A 22,101-nucleotide genomic window follows, 5' to 3' on the forward strand; every position below is an offset into this window, starting at 1 on the left:
CGATGCATACATTCTCATCATTTCTTCCTACTTCTGGCTGGCGTCGACCAAGAAAGCCTGCTGTGGCACGCAAGAGAGAGAGAGAGGAACAAGACGGAGAAGGGAAAAAAAAGACGAGTGGAAAGTGGGAATTGATTACTGGGAGGACCCATTAGCGACACACTTTCTGCCCCTCTGGCTGGCTGCGATGCATGGAGTATAAGCGCTGTGCATGTCTTGTGTTTGGCTAAGCAGATTGGCAGAGACCGCTCTGTGAGTTTGGGGTCACTGTGAGCAAACCTGGCTCTGTGAACCCCCCCTCTACTTTGATGATGATGCATCAGGTTGAATATTACTCGCTGCGCTGGATGTGAAAATGAGACGAGGAGAGTGTAGGGGGTCAGCCGATCATCACAGCTTTAATGTGTAGTCATTCGGACGACGGCGTCACTGTCACACACTCTCTCTCTCTCTAAAAAACATGTGGATGAAAACACCTCAACGGGTGATCTAGGCTTCCTGGAGACACAACCACTGGCTGAACCGAAAATGAAGCCCACATGACCAGGAGCCTATTTGCATAATATTAGCGTGATGGTGCTGGTTAATGCATTGGGGTTTTTATCATCATCATCAGTGGTGTGTGTGCGGTGACTGCAGTGCATTCCTATAGTGTGGCATGATTGGGCATAATTCAAGCATCAATCACCTGAAGGGACGAGAGAGAGTCGGAGAAGGGGAGAGATTGTGCAAGCCTGATGCTGCTCACGGTTCACTTGTAAACAAAAACCAACAACGTTCCTGTAGCTAGTCTAGGTGTATTACACTACGGCAACATCATTGCACATAATTTATAAACCAGTCTTCAGAGTTCAAGTCATTTCAGCACGTTAGAGATTTTTTCCCCGGCATTTCTGCAGCACATCTGTATTGAGTGAGTGCTACCATACAGTGATTTTGGAATCGGAGCAGTATTTAGTCACGTGAACTGGCTTCGTCGAATTTCTCAACTTGACGACATCATCCAACATAATTTAGCTGATGTCAGACTTGAAGTGACTTGGAAACAGGGGGTAGATAGAGCTCCTTCTCTTACTCACGTGCCCCCCTTGTAGATTTCCCACGACTGCTCAGTTCGCTGATCTCGGGGCTACCCAGCTTCTTTCAACGAGGACTTGTTCTCCTCCTACTTGCCGTAAAGCGGAGCTACCACTCTATAATCCTGAGGGAACAGAAGAAGAGTTGGTGTAGTGGGGTCGGGTCGGTCCAAGAATGCATCATCGGACACAGCCGTGAGGATCGCCATGGCGGAGGTCGGGTGAGCGAAATGGCCGTCACAACCAGGGAGGTATTTCGGGAACAACATAACGGACTACTCAGCACCTCTTCTACGACCCACGTTCTGGACTGCGAATGCTGCATCTCAGTTGTAAGAGACAAATTTTCGTTTTCGAAATGTCTTTACCATTGTTCCCTGCGTCCTTTATTAACATGTGACTTTAAAAAAAATAATAGTTTTTAAAGCAAACTTGCACCAAAAAGTTGTTTATTTTGTTTTTACTTTTTTGAGAGTTGTAAGAGAAAAATTCTTTACCAATTTGTTTTTCGAATGTTTCCTTTGTCCTTTTATTAACATGTGACTCAAACAAATAATAATAGCAAATTGTCCACCAAAAGTTGTTTATCTTGTTTTTGTTTTTTTCATTTTTAAGAGTTGTAAGAGAAAATTTCTTTGCCAATGTTCCCTTGTGTCATTTATTAACACAAAAATAATAACAAAAGCAAACTTTGCACCAAAAGTTGTTTATTGTTTACTTTTGAATATTTGTGTTGTCAGTAGCATTAGTTTTAATACAATTTTTTCTTTTCGTCAATAAAATTGTTGATACATAAATCTTGTTTTATTTTTTAATATTAATTTTTTTAACGTCATATAGCACTTAAATCTTCTTCCATAAAGCTTTTTCCTGAAGCGAAAAACAACAACATATTTTAAGGTTTTTTTTATTATCTAGGTTTCCTTTTTACCCTTCCATGTACCATTTATTTCATCATATGGTCACACTTATTTGTTTCCTTTTTTTGTCGTGCAAATGGCGACCCTTTAAAAACGGTCACAACAGCACTCTCAAGAGCCCTCTTTCCTATTCTAAAAACTCTGTAGCCGTGCGATCTTTATTTTTATTTTTTTGACAATGTTTTTTCGGAAGGGATTTAATTCGGTCCGGTCACCGCGTAAAGAATTGTAATTATAAAGTAGTAAGAAACACAAGGTTTTTTTATGGTTTATTTTAAAACTTTCTAAAATTCGCGGTCAAGCGACCGAATTGCATTATGAATGTACAATTTTAAAAGACACTAAAATCACAGAAAATAAAATATTAGTTAAACATTCTTATTCTTTACAGAAGGAGAAAATTTGCCTGAAGGTGTAGAAAACCTCATTTTATCTCAGAATAACAAATTAAGAATGTAGACTAATTTTGAAATTTGTTGTGCTGTGGGCGTCTTGCTAGTTTGACACACTTCCCTCCCCCTCTACATTTTGGCGAAATACACAGACTCCAGGTATGGTGCTGGTTTAAAGTGTTAGTAGTCACATAAATAAATAGCTTTGGGCGATTCTGTAATTGTGTACACATAATCCGTAACAGCTCAATGTAAACACCAAAACAAATTTAATGTGAAAGTTTCTTCAAAGAATAAACTATAAATAATAGTAAACTTATGGGTACAACCACGTAATAACTCTTTTGAGGGAGTGTTAGCTCTGAAAAGAGGCGGTGTGGCTTCAACGTTTCAAACAGTATACTTTGCTTGTCTTCAGACATGGCTGTACCTGCAAGTTTACTATTATTTTTATTTAATTCTTATCCTTTATACCACGCAAAGATACAAACAATACTTGAGATCCTTAGCGTTTGTAGTGACAAATGCACTTTGTATATATACAGACTGCATGTTGGAAGTATTGTTTGAAGCTTTGCATGGTGTGAAGAGATAAGAAGAAACTATAAATAAATAGTTCGCTTGCGGGTACAACCATGTTGGAAGTTGCAATAAACGCTAATTAACGTTTGCTTTTAAAGAGGTATTCACCAACAAGCGAGGCAATTAAACAATACTCAAATGCTAGTGGACTTGAACAACACATGACCTTGAGCTTCAAGCCAAAGAAATTTTCTTCGCTTCACATTCAATTGTGCGCATCATGTCTTGCAATTAACAGGCAAGTTGTAGTTTTGTTGTTCAGGTCAGCGATCGGGTGCCTGCTTGCAATGTCAATTTCCAGTTGTTTGGATACTTTCTTTCATTTTATATGAATTTTTATGTTTCCATTACCGTGGACATTGTTTTGACAACATCATCAATGCTGAGGTACCACAGTGTTTTTTTGCCTCTCAGAGCTATTCAGCAATTACTTTTCATTCATCGTTGTGTCGTATGCGTAAATGTAAACGGAGGTCTGTATTATTAGTATTTCAGCTCCAGTCAGGAGAATATATATTTCTATACATGTGCATATCAGTATCAGACATGCTGCCAATAACCATAAACAGAGTATAAGAATGTCTCTGCGCATCACCTCAATCATGTGCATTTTTTTTTGTTGCTGAAAGACATCGAATTCTAACAACAGATCTTATAATATTAATTTGTTTTTCATATACAGTACTTTACATAAAAATCTCAAAATGCTGTACAGAAAATCACATCAAAATATACAGTAGACCATTAAATCAGTAAACAAAATATTGAGCAACTTTTTTTTGCATATCCAGAAAGATTGGGCCAATAAATAGCCTGACTATATAAGTGACTATATATAGCGCACTTATCTACATGTACCAAACAAGGTACTCTAGGCGCTAATAATTGGCGGACTTTTTTGAGCAATGGCTCAAATGAAAGCTTGTAACTTTCTCTACCCCCATCAAAATACCTATTAAATTTTAAATCAAAATTTTTGTGTCAAATCAGCCAAAAATCTGACATAGCATCTTTAAACCACACACTGTGATCAAGTAATGTTTAGCGCCTGTGCTTAAAAAATATGTTTCTACGTTTTTTCTCTCAAGAACCAAATACCATGCCAGGTGTAGAATGGTTGAACTATTTTGATTCAGGTGTTGAAATACTGCATTCTAAAATTTACCCTAATCCTCCGTGAATTCCTTGAATTTTGTTGTACCAACTGTAATAATTCCTCTTCTGTGTCCAGCCTTACTAATCCAGCAAGTCAAAAATAGTAATATTGACACTACGGTTACCTCATGAATAATCAAAAACGTTTCTTAACTTTGGTTTTATTGAGCAGTTTACAGTGACCTGTGTAGAGCGATGCACCTGCTTCATGCATGATACACTAGATTTCTGTTCGGGTGTAAAGAAACGAAGAAAAAAAAAGGACTAAGTCATAGTACTTTCCTGACTGTTTTATATGCGGAGACTTAAAGGCACTGTACACGTTTGGTAATGGTCAACGACTAGTATTCTCACTTGGTGTATCCCAACTTATGCATAAAATAATAAGTCTGTAATTTTGTTTGACTCAATTGGTCATTGAAGTTGCAAGAGAGTAATGAAAGAAACACCCTCGTTGCACTTTCAGATACTTAAAAAAAGGCTTCAGGCCTGCATGCTGAAGTCTTTTAATATTTGAAAGAGAAATTACCTCTTTCTCAAAAACCATGTTACTTCACACCGAGCCGTTTCTCACAGTGTTCTATACTATCAACAGCTCTCCATTGCTTGTTACCAAGTAAGTTTTTATGGTAACGATTATTTTTAAGTAATTACTAATACTGTCCAGTGCCTTTAACCTATTGAATGGAGGAAAACTAGGCAGGGGGTTTTGGATCAACCAAAAGCTTTCTGTGATCAGTGAGAAGACATTCGGTGTCACACTTGTTTACATGTGAAGTGCCTGGTAGTCATTACCATTGATTTTGTGGAGGGCATAAACTGGGTGCGAATATTTATATAAGAGACCTGGATCTGGTTACATGTTGAGGCATATATCAGTAGGAAGCGGTCCTTCTTGTTATGTTGAATGCTGACTTTTGTGACAGGCATTGATTTCGTTCAGCTGTTTTGCATAGCTGAATATTTTGACTGAACATGTTTTGTGCACAGTGAATGCTAATTATTGAGTAGCAAATGGTGATTTTTGAGAAGCAACTGAAACATTTTGTGTACCTTTTTGCTCTGATATATATATGGGACTTTTCCATAATTCGGCTGCTGCTTCTGCAAAAGCAAGCCCTGGGGTGGATTTCACAAAGAGTTAAATCTCAGGTCTTATCATGAGTTAGGACGAGTTACTAGTCCTAACTTAGGACTAGCCATACCTTTTTAATATATCCTAACTAGTCCTAACTCTTTGTGAAATCGACCCCTGGACCCATGAAATCTATAGTGAAAGTCGAGTGACATGAGAGACTTGGATTTTGAGCAGAAATTTAGAACTGGATGATACTTTTGGATGAGGTCTTGGAGATGAGTAGGGTCTCACACCTTGCAGAAATGAGAATGTTAACGAAAGTATCTTATATTGCATGCAGTATTTAGTAAAATAGGAGAAATGCTGTCACGCTTTTGAGCACTTGTCACCAGTCTCGCAGCCGAATGATAGGGCACAGTTTTGTTTAGGGGGCAAAGCAAGCGATTTCGTTTATGAATCAACAAACACTAGTTTTGTCATAAATCCAAAACATCTACATTGAACAGTGGATGAAGACACCACTCATCACGTGGTGTCATGTGGTGTCTACATTATCATGTTTATTTGTTTTATGGTAACACCAGGTGTTTGTATCTACTTGCTAGGTACATGTTCTTTTGAGAACTTGTCTTTTTAGAACTAAGAAGATTCCAAAAATCTACTCCGCGGTTGTAGAATATCAAGCAAGACTAGTTCTCAAAAGAACATAGTCTAGCTTGTAGACACACATGGTGTTACCGCAAACCAAATATATATTGATACCTCACCATGCAATGCCTCAAATCCTATATACTTTATCATGATTAAACATCAAGCAGCTGATAAATATCAACCTCATTACAGTGTCCCCACTCTCCTACTAGCCATCAGTTTAAAAAGCCCCCGATAATTTGACATTGGCCACAAATATCTGCTATCCCTCCAGGGGGACAAAATCAGGCGGCGGCCGGAAGGACGTAGTATCTGCTAAAAGAAAATCTCAGCTTCTTTAATGAGAAATTCAACATGAGGTCAATTCAGTTGTTATATTGGCCCCGTTTCTAATGATATTGCCCATTCAGTCTCTAGGCCAGTCAGGGTTTGTTAGCAACCACCATACCAAGGCTGGCCCAGTGGGGGAAAAATGATTATCCGAGAATAATTCTCTTTTCATGATCGTGCGACGACGACAAGATAAACTTTCAGAGCAGTTTCATCTTCATGTCTTTCTCTCTCTTCTTCTTTGGCTTCGCACTGTCTTGTCGTTAGAATTCCCTGGGTGACATGCGGATCTAATGTGAACATGTTAATATTTCTCCAGGGTGTGACTTACCACGCCGGTTGAAGCAGATGTAACACTGTGATGATGGGAAGACCTGATAGTATGATGGATTTTTTTATTCTCTCTTCGCCCTCGTGCATTATTTCTTCTTCCCCGGTACCGTTACATCTGATAGAGCGTGTAATCTTGAGGAAAGGCTTGTCTGATGATCAGAATCTTTTTTGTTTTAAACACCGTGCAGCATAACATCTATTAATCAATAATTTTGTATGCACTTCATGTGGTTTTTCTCGTCATGGCGCAACTGAGTACAACATTTCTTTGTGGCGTGTTTATTAAAGGGAAGGCCTGATGATAATAGTGGCCATTCATAATGCGCCATGTCTGTCTAAAAGACACTCCTGGCGTTGAAGGGATGCAGAAGAAAGGTCTACAGTGAGTCAAAAAGAAGACATTTTAAGAACAAAACATGGGTTTTCAAATGGATTTATGAAGGTAGTGTTTGTAGTGACTTGTTGGAGATTAGGGGGTAAGTTCATTCCTAAGTCTAAGAGATGGGCCAGCGTGTGAAAAAAGGTAATTGGTAAAGGTAAAAATGGCAATAAAAACAAACTTGGTCAGATAGAAGTGCATGTAAAGCAGCTTTCATTAATATAAAGCATTTGGAGAATCATTTCACTTTGAAGTACAGCGGTTATGAAAAAAGATAGCAGTTTTTATCCCCGAACTTTAAGTCCGAGAAACGTTCCTGCGTAGACATAGCCACTTGGATTCTCGGCGGTACATGTACATATATCTGAAACATATGACCATAAAAAGATAACATGAAATTTTCACTAGTTAGTATTATTAGCTATATACACGAAGGTTTTAAACTGTCAAGCAGTTCCAAAAACCACAGCATACTTTGCCTATAAGGCTGTCAAGCTCTGGGTATTAATTTGCTTTTATACCCATCCTCAATTTTAACCCCTGAAATAATAATAATATTAATATTAAAAGCAGTAATAACTATACTTTAAGTAGAAGTGACAGACACTTCAATAAAAGAGCCAATCTTCCCATAAAAAATAATGAGATTGAAAGCGGACTTCACTTTGTCTAAACAAACTACTTGTTATGGTTAACCTCCACGCCTAATTGCTTTTCAATCCGTAATAAATTACCTCTATACAGTACCCTCTTTACTAAGGACCCAACTAATTATTCCATTGATTTGTTAGATTAGAAGGTTATTCAGTCAATCCTCGGCTGTCCATGAGTGAGAAAGAAATTAATACAGGAGAATATTTCATTTACTGGATGGTCAATCTTTTTAAAGGCAGTGGACACTATTGGTAATTACTCAAAATAATTATTGGCATAAAACCTTTCTTGGTGACGAGTAATGGGGAGAGGTTGATGGTATAAAACATTTTTGAGAAACGGCTCCCTCTAAAGTGCCATAGTTTTCAAAACAGGAGTTATTTTTCTTTCATTGTTATCTTGCAACTTCGATGATCGATTGAGCTCAAATTCTCACAGGTTTGTTATTTTATGCATATGTTGAGATACACCGAGTGAGAGAACTGGTCTTTGACAATTACCAATAGTGTCCACTGCCTTTAAGGGCAACAGTTTAGCAAATTTCTGTCTGGTTTATAATCACAATTCCGTCTATAAATTAGAACACAGAAATTGTAATGCAAATTGAAATGTACACAAGTCTGTAAACATTAAGAACACTATGTACATAACATTTAATAATGACTTCTTCAGAATGCTCATAAAGATTGTAATGTATTCAAACGATAATCAAAAGAAAATAAATATCTGTGTTGAATACCGGCATGATTTTCTTCCTCCTTAAGTCTGATTTCCGATTTTTTTTCTCGTTGGAAAAATCAGAAAAAAATGATCAGCCCTATTGTACTCAATTCAATTGGCCTACTTTTGTCTCATGCCTGGTTGAATATCAACAAGTGTAGTTAAACATGTTGTTAAAGTACATGTAGAGGTACCTTCCTCTTAATTTCAAAGTTTTCATAAAGTTGTTTTTAAAAACAATGTGATGTGTCAGGATTTTTCACTGGTCTCTCGGCACCTTGAGATGTTCTTCCTACTTTTATCTGATTTCTGATGTTGTTGTCCGCAGAAAAAAATATTTGTTCTTAAATAGCCTGAAAATGTCTATTAAAACCTTCACAATGTTGTTAATCTGGCTCAGTCTCTGTACTTAAAAAAACCTTTCCTTTTTTCCCCTCTACTTTTCACTAATTTCGCAAAGAGGCAAACTTGAGATACAGAGATAAATCTATAAGAGATAACTCATCACAGAGATAAAACGACTTGGCCTGTATATATATTTGGTTTGAGGTAACATCATGTGTGTACATGTACATGTATCTACCTTGCCAGGTAGAGTTTGTTCTTTGGAGAACTGTCTTGCTTTATTCTACTACCGCGGAGTAGATTTATCGGATGTTCGGGAGACGTCTCAGACTTGGTCTGTGTTATGACCAGACCTTCGGATATCTATTTAAAGGCAGTGGACACTACTGGTAATTGTCAAAGACTAGCCTTCACAGTTGGTGTATCTCAACATATGCATAAAATAACAAACCTGTGAAAATTTGAGCTCAATCGGTCATCGAACTTGCGAGATAATAATGAAAGAAAAAAACAACCTTGTAACACGAAGTTGTGTGCGTTTAGATGGTTGATTTCGAGACCTCAAGTTCTAAAGCTGAGGTCTCGAAATCAAATTCGTGGAAACTTACTTCTTTCTCGAAAACTATGGCACTTCAGAGGGAGCCGTTTCTCACAATGTTTTATACCATCAACCTCTCCCCATTACTCGTCACCAAGAAAGGTTTTATGCTATACTTTGAGTAATTACCAATAGTGTCCACTGCCTTTAAAATGATGTAGAGAGTCTGTAAAACCTCCAACATGTAACAACCTGTAACAACAGTCAGGGAGCTTCGTTTTTTTTACACCAGGAGATCTGCCTGTATGCTTCGTTTTAAATAAGCAAGGGCATCAAGGCATTTTCTCCTTGGTAAAGGGCACCCTGTGAGGAAATTTGAGATGTCAACTGGAGCATTTCAAGGGCACCGAGGCAATCGCCAGGGGGCACGGAAGCAATCGCCTTCATTGCCTCTGTGAAGTATCAGGCCTGCGGCAGGAGGAAAATGTCAAACACGGGATTTTTTTTTTAAATACAATCTTATCCCTAGCAAAGTCAACTCTGTACAATACATTTCATAAACTTAAAAAAAAACTTGAAATTGATCTGTGGGAAACGACTCTACAATGTGTTTGTCTGGCGAGTGGTCAGCGAGCGTCCGGTTTCTAATTCATAACACTGAGTAATCTCAACTCGCTAGGTACACTTGGGTTCTCGCAGGGTACACTCGGATTCCCGTGTGACTAGAGTGAAATCACTCCAATTTCAGATTTCTGTATGCAGCTGTATGTCTGCTGTGTAGTGTAACAATCTCAAAACTGTGATCAACGAAAATGTCACAAAGGGAGATCGGTTTCGCAGAGGTGTAAAGTCAACATTAATTTTTTTCAACGGAGGGTGCATCACGTATCGGAGGTGGCAATTCTCTAGGATTCTTCTGCAGAAAGATTGTTGAGAATAAACTGATCTGTCAATGTTTTGATGAAGAAATTTGAAAAAACTTCCCTGATTATGGAAACCTTTTTGCTATTATATTTTAATATCTCCCTGGTTGTTGCAGAAAACCTCCCTGATTGACTAAATAGTAATGCTAAACATTTTGAGAAAAAGGATAATGGTTTTAGAGAGAGGGATTCAACATATTTCAACCCGAGAAAAGTTTCTCCATGAAACGGTCCATAGATTGTGTATTCAAGTTAGGGATTACTCTTTCTGCAAGGACATAACCACTCCAGATTATCAGCAGCATATCTCAAAAACATTACCACCTTTGGAATTTTTTTTTTGACAGATGTTAGTTTTATTGTGTATATCTGCATTTATATAGGAACAATCTAGTGACTAAAAAACCCAAAGGTATATTATACTTTGCCTTTAAGCAATGCAGTAAGTAAATCGTGACGTCAAAGAGTACGCATATTCCTTGGTATAAAAACGCCCAAGTTATTTCAATTAGATCTTTTGGATAACAAAGTCGCTCTGGTTTCATTGAATTACTCATGATGAAAAATGTCTGCAGTGATTTAGAACCAATGTGATCATTTCCCCGCCACAGCCACCCCCCACCCCACCAAACTTCATTAGTTCCTTGAAAAGGTTCTGTGTTATTCTTAACAGCAGATGTCAGGCCATATACTTTTATTCCTTAACATGGACGTAGTAGTTAAATGAAAAAGTAATTTCAAGTTGGGGGGGAGAGGGTGTAGTCGTTGCAGAGAGCACTCATTTTCATTCTTTTCACATGAAGAATTTTATTTGTACAGTAATTGGACATTGCTTCGGGGATATTCCTCTCCCAAACATCTGAAATAATACACCGACACCGCCAAAGCTCTCCTATGATTTTCAACCGGTTGAAAAAAATTTAACGTCCGGGCTCCTCCGCATGTTATGCAGTCAGGCACGACCTGACTGCATGAATTATCATCAGTAAAGTCGTAGGAGAGCGGGGGAGAAGTGGTATCACTTGTGACTATTTACTGTGTGGACAGGTGGGGGAATGGTATGGATTCTGACACGTTGCGAAGCAAAGAGTTTTCACAGTTGAGTTGGTAGGATCTGTGCAGCTGCACGATATCGGCGTGGTGTGTGTGTGTCATCCTTATAAAGCGAAGATAGCCATTTGTGCACTTGAATGGAGATTACTCAATCTATGAGTTTGATTTGTGTTTAATTGCTCACTCCCTTGTAGCTGACCCTCTGGAGACCCATTAATTTCTCTACAATCATCACCATATACACCCAGACATTGCCTTACTTCTTAATGCGTTTTTTGCACCGTTGCTGAGAGGAAAAATGTCAGGAAAATCTATCATTAGAAACAGAAATAATTAACTTTTGCTGTAGAATTGTCTATACTAGGTTTCCATGGGAAAGATTGGACATTTTTTAAATCGATCTGATGACTTGTCTTTGAGAGTCCTCTTCCAACTAAGCTAGAACCCTATGCTGGAGGTCTCCCTTTTTTGTCATGTATTTATGAGCTCTTTTGCTAGAATGATATGTCTTTTGCTAGAATGATATGATATGCTTAGAATGGTTGCAGTTGGCAGGAACATATACATTGTAACAACATACAAAGCTTTTTTAATTCCCTAGGACCCGCCCAGATAAACTGAAATAAACTGCTAGAAATATACCATGTCATGTATAACCATGGTTTGCATTTGTAATTCTTCCACTGGTAACCAATACTAGCTGCCTGAAGAATTCTCTGCTTTGCGCAAATAATGTAGGTTTCTCCCGAGTGGGCATGAGAATTAAACCAAAATGTAATAAAAGATTTAGTTACAACGGATAGAATTCCCCTTCCAGCACTAACAGTTCGTAATTCTTCAATTTGTCAAATTAAATTTGGAGGGCTTCCTTTCTGTGTTTTTTCCCATCCTGCTGCTTTCTTGTCCATTAGCAAATTTGAGATAATTTGTTGGTGAAGTAGTGCGATGTGATACACCTACTGATGTGACAGCGAAACACCCTCATATCTGGAGAAATCTTCAAGTACAAGTTTGAGTCACGCCTCGGAAAGAGCGGACATGGATTGGGCTTGTGGAGTAAATTATTATGAATTTATTCCGACTTTGACTATAAATTATTGTAAGAAATGAAGATGGATGGCTATTGTGGAGGTCCAAGTGTGATTACGTAAAGTAATGTGAAGTGTTGCAGCAGTAAAGAGAGATTTTGTGATGCCAGCTGAATTTTTTCCCCTTCTGTTTCTGTTAATAATAACACTAGTAGCTTCTTATATACATGTAGTTTTATTGTATTTGTCTACATTTGTATAGGGTTAACACAATCGAACGGTTCCCCCAAAAACAATAGGAAACACTGCCTTTAAAGTTGAACCTTTTGTAAAAAAAAAAATGCAAACCCTCAATAGTGATTTCACGCTTGATCCGTTCCTTCTTGTTATTGTAAACGCACAATGAATATTTTTTCTCTCGGTCTTTTTCTTTCTGAGAATTGAGGCTAAGTGCTCTCAAATGAGTTCTTGACTTGAGGTTGGGGTTGAAACAAACTGCGTCTGACAGGGCGAAGCCTAGGTTCAGATTGCATCTCCTCGGTTCTGAAGGAGGCCTGAGAGTGGTCAGGGGTGAAGCTGCCTGGGAATTATATTAATCTTGGAAATAATTACTTTCCTCCAGGTTTGACTGTTCCTCATCGATCAATGAGAAATTATAGAATATCACTCCGGGGAAAACGATTGGATGATATGGAAATTGTCCATGGTTTTAAATTCGCTAAAACACTTAATAATGGATGGGAGTTGTTAAAATAGAGCATAAATTATACTTTACTGTACACTATGGTTTCAGATTTTTGCAATTTTTTGTGCTTTCAGATGCCTGAGGAAGGGTTCAGTCCTGAAGTCTTTCTCAGATTCAAATATTTTGGTGAGAAATTACTTCTTTCTCAAACCTTTGTTACTTTAGAGGGAGCCGTTTCTCACAATGTATTAGACTTTCTACAGCTCTCTCATTGCTCGTTCCAGTCCCAAGTAAAATTGTTATGCTAAACATACATTTTGAGTAGTTACCAAACATGTCCAAGTGCCTTTAAGCAGCTCTGAGAAACCTGGCTCCTGCTGTAAGTTCCTATTAGATTGATGACATTCTAAAAGGCTTTCAGAGGAGGTTTCTTGGCCTCAATATGCCCAACATGAAGGATGGAGAAAACATCTAAGATGTAGGGCATCATCTATCAGAAAACATCTAATATGTAGGGCATCATCTATCAGAAAACATCCAAAATGTAGGGCAGCATCTATCAGTAGGGTCCCCCAAAACGAGCCAAACTTCCTTTTGAAATTGCGAAGGAACTTCATTAAATGAGGTCTGTTTTATTTTTCAAATGATGTGTTTGAGGGTTGTTTCAGGTGCTGATGTATGCAAACAAGTTTGACTTTTAAAGACACTGGACACCTTTGGCAAATGTCAAAGAACAGTTTTCTCACTTGGTGTATCTCAACATATGCATAAAATAACAAACCTGTGAAAATTTGGACTCAATTGGTAAGAGAGAGCCGTTTTTCACAATGTTTATACTATCAACAGCTCTCCGTTGCCCGTTACCAAGTACATTTTTATGCTAACAACTATTTTTTAGTAATTACCTATAGTGTCCCGTGCATTTAAAGTTATCATATTGGAATGTTAGCACTAATAAAAACTCAATTCAATTCAATAAACATTGGTTTTGGAATCACAGAAAGAAAAAAAAGAAACCAGTGGCCAATTAAAAAAAAAAAAAAAAAAAAAAAAAAAGGCTAAGAGTGATCTTAACTGTGTATCATCAGTCTAAGTTGCTTAGCATCTTGGCCTGGCTGGGCTCTATGGCTCTACCACCCGCCCCCCCCCCCCCCCCCCACTTTGATGTTGATGCACCATGTTGAATATTACTCGCTGCACTCGTCAGCGGATCACCACAGCTTTAATGTGTAGTCATTTAAGAGACTTGAATTTAAAGTTGAACGCTTTTCAAAATAAAGCCTTCTTACAAAATGTCATATTTTTCAACTTGTTTTCTTATATTGGAGGCTTGATGCCTTGAAATTCATGTATTTGGTGCTTTTTACTGCTTTTTGTCCTAAATATCTCACTGACAATCTCCCCGACTGCAATATTAAATTGTCAGCAGCTCCTCGCAGCTCCTCGTTTTCAGTTTTCCCGTTCTCTTTTACATAGTGTCTCCCCCCTAATCTCAAACTCTCCAGACACTTGCGAATGATCTTTAATATAAAAAATAACCAATAATTCCCCCTGGGGTGCCCACTCTTAATTTATTCATGGTCATAACAAAGTGATTAGTTGAGATACAGTCCAGACCATAGCTTAGTCCTCACAGACTAAAGACTTACTGATGCATTGCTCTGCATATCTCAACTTATCCAACAAACTCGCAAAATTATTCGCAAGCATGAATTTTGTTCTCTTCTCTTTAAATTAATCGCTTCCAATTATTATTCAAAAAACAAGAAGATCACATTCCTGCCTGGAATGTTTTTGCGAAGGGTGGGAGAATAAGAAGATGTTAAATGCCGGTAGTGCTGCCGAAGAAAAATAGTGGTATTTATTCTTCAACACGCAGGGTGGGGGCAGTATAAACATGTTGAGACCTGAAGGGCTGATTTGCCAGTGGTGAGAATTATACAAAATGGAGGTGTTGTGGCGGCATTAAATGTGCATGCTTTCCTTGATTGTCGTCTGGTTACTGAATTACAATTTGTCTTGGTTTGTGCAAGTCATATTCGAAGGCATTTAAAGGCAGTGGACACTATTGGTAATTACTTAAAATAATTATTAGCATAAAACCTTTCTTGGTGACGAGTAATGGGGAGAGGTTGATGGTATAAAACATTGTGAGAAACGGCTCCCTCTGCCATAGTTTTCGAGAAAGAAGTAAATTTCCACGAATTTGATTTCGTGACCTCAGATTTAGAACTTGAGGTCTCGAAATCAACCATCTAAACGCACACAACTTCTTGTGACAAGGGTGTTTTTTTCTTTCATTGTTATGTTTCTTTCATTGCAAATCTCGCAAATGACCAATTGAGCTCAAATTTTCACAGGTTAGTTATTTTATGCATATGTTGAGGTACACTAACTGTGAAGGCTAGTCTTTGACAATTACCAATAGTGTCCACTGCCTTTAAACCAATGTTTGTACATGTATGAGAGAGACTGGCTGTTGCTAGTAAGTGTGAGGGCAATTCCCCCTCCCCCTGCAATTTGTAAAGTTGCATCTCTGAATTCAGCTCGATTATTATCTGACCAAAAGTATTTGATCTAATAAATGGATTTTGAAGTCTAAAGAAGGCTAATGTAGGTTTGTATTGTATAGATTGGGGGCTTTCAGCATGCAACAAAAGATGTAGTTGGTAATTCTTGGACACTTTGCGAATGCTGCTGGTATCAGTAATGGATGTCATAACTTGATTTACTTTAAATCTGAGATACGAAAAGAGAGAGAATTGGTTGATGGATCACTCAGGACCTACTGCTTGTATAGACCTTATGCACATGACGTCATTTCAGTAGGGCGCCCTCGCCTAGAGGTCAAAAGGAGGTTGTTCATTGGCCCATCCTGTGCGCTGCGCGTACAAATCTGTGCGTTTCGATTGTTTCGTCACCGTTTTTCCACTAAGATGGCCGCTGGATGACTTCAATATTCAAGTAGATGGTTGCTCAAAATTCTGGACCTAGTAAAAAAACAATCGACTGGGACTACTACTTTAGCTTATATGATCGTTATTAATTGTACCACCACGGAGTCGTTTCTAAATTGGTCTCAACGTTTCAACTAGCTTGCTCTAGTCATCATCAGCATCGACATATCAAAGATCTACTTCAAAATGTCCTGACAATGTTTGGAGACTGTTTTGAATGCACCATTAATGGAAATGTCAGCAATTGCTGTTGGGAGAAAGGGTTGGTTTGTGAAGTCGAGTCTATTAGTGGCTTTCCCCCTCACAAGATCTCTTCAAATAACTAAGTTGGGACAATTGTTGAAATACCACTCCACCCAGCAATGTACACTTTTTAGCGTAACTAACGGCCACAAAAACCTTGTAGGACTCTTAAAATCTCTACTCAGCGGTTCAGACAAACATGCCCGGAGTGTGCCACACTGTCAAGCCTTAGGCTATGAAGGAGGGAAAGAATAATAAAAGCATTTAGCATTCGAGGAGGAAGAAGGCAAAAAGGAAATATATTCTTGATGCAACTCGCTGAATATTCCAAGACACTTTTGAAGCTGGAATGGTTTTGTTTCCTGCCAGGAGGGTAGACGCACTCCACCTGTGTGTGTTTGATTGCGATGTGCTTTGACTTTGCAAAAAGCTGTCCACTTTAGCTAGTCAGTGACATTGGTTTGGAGTGTTGATTTACCATGGCTGGTGATAGCCCCTGCTCTCTCTCTCTGAGATGATTGTGTGGGAGAATAATTTCCACAATTGCGGGATTTATTCTCTCGAGTTGGGTTCGGAGAATGGCACGATGTCAGGGAGGGAGTATCTGCGGAGGTACCGTAGTGACGATGGCATTGGAATGTCATCGTCACGTCAGTGTGGTGAGGAGTGTTACAACGCGCAGTGACAGGGACGGGGTCACAGAAAATATTGTAAGCAAATCCTCTTTAAATTGCTTAATAAGGGAAGCCTGTAAGCACAAAATTTTGCTAAGCACAGAAAAGTATTGCTTAACATAAACAGGTAACAGCCAAAATTGCATTCATTTACTTTGTTGTGACTGGTGCCCCCCCTAAATTTTTGCTAAGCAAAGAAATTTGTCTTGAAAGCAGTATTTTCTGCTAAACAGCTCTATGAAATTGGGCCCTGAATTGGGCCCATCTCAGGGCCCAATTTCATAGAGTGGTTCAGAACACAAAAATTAGCTGAGCTAAAAATACTTGTGCTATCAACCAGAATTTGGTCACCAGCTAAAATGCCATTGCATATGTACCATTTTTGACTGGTTACCTGCTAGTTCTTGCTATAAGCAGTAATTTGTTAAGCAATATTTTCTGCTTCTGGTGAGTAATGTGTATATTGATCTAGAAATTTTCCCAGCACCTTTTTTCCCGAACACTTATAGAAGAAATATTGTATGGATCATTGGATGTGATATTTTTGTCATACTTTCTCTTCCCTTGAACTAGTGTGACTGGAAAATCGACTGAGTATTTGTTATCTGAAACTACTTCTAGGCAGGTGCCGATGCGTGGTTGGGTCAGCTCTAAGGCCGTTTTACCCAATTATTCAGTTTGGCTTATGGCAATAAAAACCCAATCGACTGTAACCATGGCGATTGAAGCTTTTTTCTTCTCATGGACTTTTATTGATTGTTACACCATTCAAACTTGACCTGCCCTAATTCCCTTAATACTCAATCGTCTCTTAGCAACTAAAGACAACACCAGTAATTCGTTATTGATAGATTTAGTTACTTTGAAGCAGTTCATGCTGCTTTGGTTTTTTTCTGCGGATGCGATTTTCTTTTGTGCTGTGATTAGTAGCATTACATGTAGGTCTCTGTACTCCCGTTTTGTTTTGAGAAAGTAGAATTAGCTGTTGAAAACTGATTACCAGCCAAAAGGACCTATGGTATAAATGCAAGAAATAATTAATGGCCTGACATTTAGACCCTAGCAGAGTCTTTCTCAAATGCTTAAAGACACTGCCGTCGATTTAACAAAGAGTTAGGACTCGTCTTATCTCGAGTTAGGACAAGTAACTCTTCCTAACTTAGGATTAATCTTAAGGTCTGCATGCTACAGTGCAGGGTTGGGACTCGTCCTAAGTCCTAAGATTAGTCTTAGGTTACGAAGAGTTTGTGAAATCAATGGCTGGACACTATTGGTAATTGTCAAAGACCAGTCTTCTCACTTGGTATATCTCAACATATGCACAAAATAACAAGCCTTTGAAAATTTGAGCTAAATTGGTCGTCGAAGTTGCGAGATAATAATGAAAGAAAAAACACCCTTGTCACACGAAGTTGTGTGCTTTCCTCACAATGTACTATCAACAGCTCTCCATTACTCGTTACCAAGTAAGGTTTTATGCTAATAATTATTTTGAGTAAATACCAATAGTGTCCACTGCCTTTAAACATCAATAGACTTTTCTTAACGGACCCTAACAATGTTAAAAAATTGTATTCAAATCATTTTGAGCCACGATGTCAATCAAGGTTCCATTACACAATGCAGATTACACAAATAGACCTAAATTTATATATATTTTTTTCATTACACATCTCAATCTGAGTACCATGAACACTGTTTAAAAGACGTTTCCCAATGAAACCATAGCAACCTGAATACCCATTGCCAACTCGAGGTCGGAATGATTAAATAGGGGGGGGAGAAGGTCTTTGCGCCGTCAGTCGTGCTGGAATTTCAGCAACATCAGGGCTATTTATCTACGCCCTTTTGAAAACATGAAATAAAATCCCTATTAGCCAGCCAACCTTGGCCGTGAGCGGCGGTCGTAACATTCCCCATGTCCTTCTGCGTGTTTTCAGTTACCTTCTAATGGAAATCACAATTTCTGATGTACTTAAGCTCCCCACTTTGCTTTCTCCGCTTGTTTTGACGAAGGTACGGTCACTGGTAATTAACGCTTTTCCTTTTACCAGAAACAGCAAGGGAAGATTTGGTTGTTGTTGTGAACGTTATTGGAAGTCTATAAGTGTGAACTTATTGTTTTTATACTAAACATTTATTTTAATGAGGAACTTTGCATTATATTAAGAGGGTAAATTTGTTTCAGCGATTTGCTGCTTTTGAACATTGTTAATGGAAGGTATTGACCCATTTCACCTGACGTCATCATCAGAAAAATCTTGAATGCGCCATACTGGTGGGCAATTTCACTGTGCGTTTTCATATATAACTCTATGCCGTGCGTTATGCAGTGAAAAAGTGCATTTCAGGCGACGCGTAAACCTAACTGCCCACCCACATGGTGAGCGTGGCATCAGTCGCCGCGTGTGACGCGCGTGCAAGAGGTCAATACAATAGGAGACTTTCCAACGCTAGGCGGCAGCAGACATACCGGGTAAATTTCCATTGTTTACGTAGTTCTGAACATGCGCATAATTCTGAGAACAATGGATTTACCCGGTAAGTCTGCTGCCCTCTATCGTCCCAGAAAGTCTCCCATTGGTAATCACTCCTAAAATAAATAGCATTGAAGACTACCTTGGTTAGATGTACAGTAGCTTCCAATTGTGTACAGCCTTTTGAGACTCATTTAAAGACACTGGACACTATTGGTAATTCTCAAAGACCAGTCTTCTCACTTGCTGTATCTCAACATATACATAAAATAACAAATCTGTGATTTTTATTTTTTTTTTCAAAGCTCAATCGGTCATCTAAGTTGCGAGATAATATTGAAAGAAAAAGCACCCTTGTCACACAGAGTCAAGAACTCGCCGCTGCCCTTTTATTCCCTTATAAAAAACAACAGAACAGTTCCAAAAACCATAGGTGTGCTTTGCCTTGAAGCTGCTTTACAGCTTAGTAGTGGGTAGGGTTATTGTACATGTGGGTATCCTGGCACCTTCACACAAGAAAAGAGGTGACAGCCATGTTTTTTTGGTAGATGCAGCTTATACACAAAGTCAAGCTTGTGACAAGAGTGTGAAAAGGACTCCAGTCTAAGTAGAAACAAGCCTTTTAGAGTGCAGTGAATGTAGTGCCTTGTCCAAAGTCCACAGACTCATTTACATTTTCGTTGTCAGGTCTTGTACCCTGAAGCGCTCAATTCAAGTCTTTATGAGTATGCTTTTCAGTCTGGCATCCCAAATGGGGGACAATTTCTGAGAGCTGCTGGTGTGATGCATCAGGCCTTCACAATGAAGGCAATTGCCTCCTGGTCTCTGCCTTGGTGCCCTTGAAATGCTCCTGTAGAAACTTATGATTCTTTTTTCATATCAAGGAGAAAACGCCTTGGTGCCTATGTCCTTTCTAAAAATGAAACATATAGGCCTAGGGCACTTATGGAAAAGAGAAGGGGTTCGCCATGGTGTTCCTGGTTTGATTGGCTGTAGTTGCGCCACAGCACCTAGTGAACCCTTACATGGTACTATTTAAAAGGAGTAGGTCTCATAATTTAAACGTAGCACCTTGAGTGTCACTGAGTGGCAGACATGTTCATGTAAGAAGCCACTATCACAATGTTTTTTTAAATTTTTACTTGGGAACTCTTACGTTATCCCACATACCTTGCAAGAAAATACTGAATGTTAAAGCGTCTTGAGCGTAAGTGAGTGACAGATATGCGCCCTTAATAAGAAGCCACTACAATAATTTATTCATTTATTATGCGTAAGTTTCATACACAATATGTACAGATGCGCATTACAACAATATACAGATATTAACAATAATTTAAACAAATTAAAAAATGGTAAATTACGAGAACAATAGTTAAAACCAAACAACAAAAATAAAACCACAGTCGGCAAAAGGCCACGTAAAAGTCTAGTAAAAAGCCTGGCGGAATAAATGGGTTTTGAGCAATGTTTTGAAGGTATCAGTATTACAATGTGTATTTAAACGTTTTTTTTTTTACTTTGGTCCCCTTCCCCAAACACACCACACACACTTAGTTGCCGACTTTTGAAGATATCCAGGTACAATAGGTGTATGAAAACATGAAAAATACAGCAATAGTCATTTGCAATTACCAACACCAAGAGATGCATGTGAAAAGCATACTATAGATTCACATTTTTCTCTCACAGAAATATTAATGAAAAGTCTTTTGTCAAGACCAATCGAACTGATATCAAATTCAATGGGATTGTTAACGGTAATGAGGTATTACTCTAAGTGTGAAGATTCAATTCTATAGGGATTGATTGTATTTCCAATTTTCCTTAACTTCATTTGCGGAGAACAATGATCCGATGAAAATCACAAAACAATCATTGAAAATCATCTTGAAAATTCTCCTTTGCTGTTTGTTTTTAAATTAATTAAAGCTAAGCATAGAAGTAAGTTAGCTTTACAACAATGACCAGCCGCTGTTCGTTGAATAGTGTAAATACGTCCACAAATTTTCACTTAAAATGTCAAATTTAATTACATGTACATGTAGTTGTGAGAACGTTTACTTGTAAAATGCATTGCTTTGTTGTAATCGTAGACATTGTGTAGTATACAAATATTGACTGCTTTGAGTGCTATGGTTAAAACTATGACTCTCGAGGTGATCCCCGGAGTGCCGAGGGAAAATGGAACGGTCCGGGGATCACCGAGGGAGTCGTAGTTTTAACCATAGCACGAGTTAAAGCAGTAAATATTTGTTTTATAACACCCCAACAGACTAATTATCATCTTCCTACACGTAACGTTCGTACGCGCGATTCAGATACACAGATGCACAACTGATTGGGTTCGAGGTGGGTAAAAAGACGGTTGGGTACTGCACTTCATGTGATAGTCGTCGGACTATCACACGGCCGCCATCTAGTAAACTAAGACATATCACGTGACGCTCTCTAAACCACTGCAAAAGCAGAATATTTGTAATGGGTGTTATAGTACCCTTTAGAGACACCATAGCGGCCACAAGCCACTTGTACCAAGATGCCGTTAGTTGCCGCAAAGGTTTTGACCTACTTCCAATCACACGAAGAGATCACAGTGAAAGTCATGTTTAGAATTGACATACATGTATTCAAATGTTCACATGTTGACATACTACAAAAACAGTTCAATATCAATCCGATCTTCATGAAGTAAAACTCTGAATAAACATGGGAAACAGGCCTGTATGCTTCTTTTTGGAAAGGGCAAGGTCACCAAGGCATTTTCTCTTTGGTAAACGGTTGTAAATTTCTACTGTAACTTTTCAAGGGCACCACGGCAATGACCTGGGGCATGGAGGCAATCACCTCTATTGCCTCTGTGAAGCATCAGGCCTGTGAATCATTGTTCAGTGTGAGAATGATTACA

The 22,101-nt window shown here is 38.5% G+C and overlaps 1 protein-coding gene across 2 annotated transcripts in view; it reads left to right on the forward strand.

Annotated features, from left to right (window-relative positions):
• Positions 1-299: 299 nt before the first annotated feature.
• The window catches only part of LOC117289985 (RIMS-binding protein 2-like), a 117,822-nt gene continuing 96,020 nt past the window's right edge, over positions 300-22,101 (forward strand). For both annotated transcript variants that reach the window (XM_033771188.1, XM_033771189.1), the window contains exon 1: positions 300-1,408. In XM_033771188.1, coding sequence (XP_033627079.1) covers positions 1,307-1,408 — 102 coding nt within the window. In that variant the 5' untranslated portion in view covers positions 300-1,306. The remainder of the gene's footprint in view (positions 1,409-22,101) is intronic.

Source organism: Asterias rubens, chromosome 5 (assembly GCF_902459465.1).
Source record: "Asterias rubens chromosome 5, eAstRub1.3, whole genome shotgun sequence".
NCBI classification, from domain to species: domain Eukaryota; kingdom Metazoa; phylum Echinodermata; class Asteroidea; order Forcipulatida; family Asteriidae; genus Asterias; species Asterias rubens.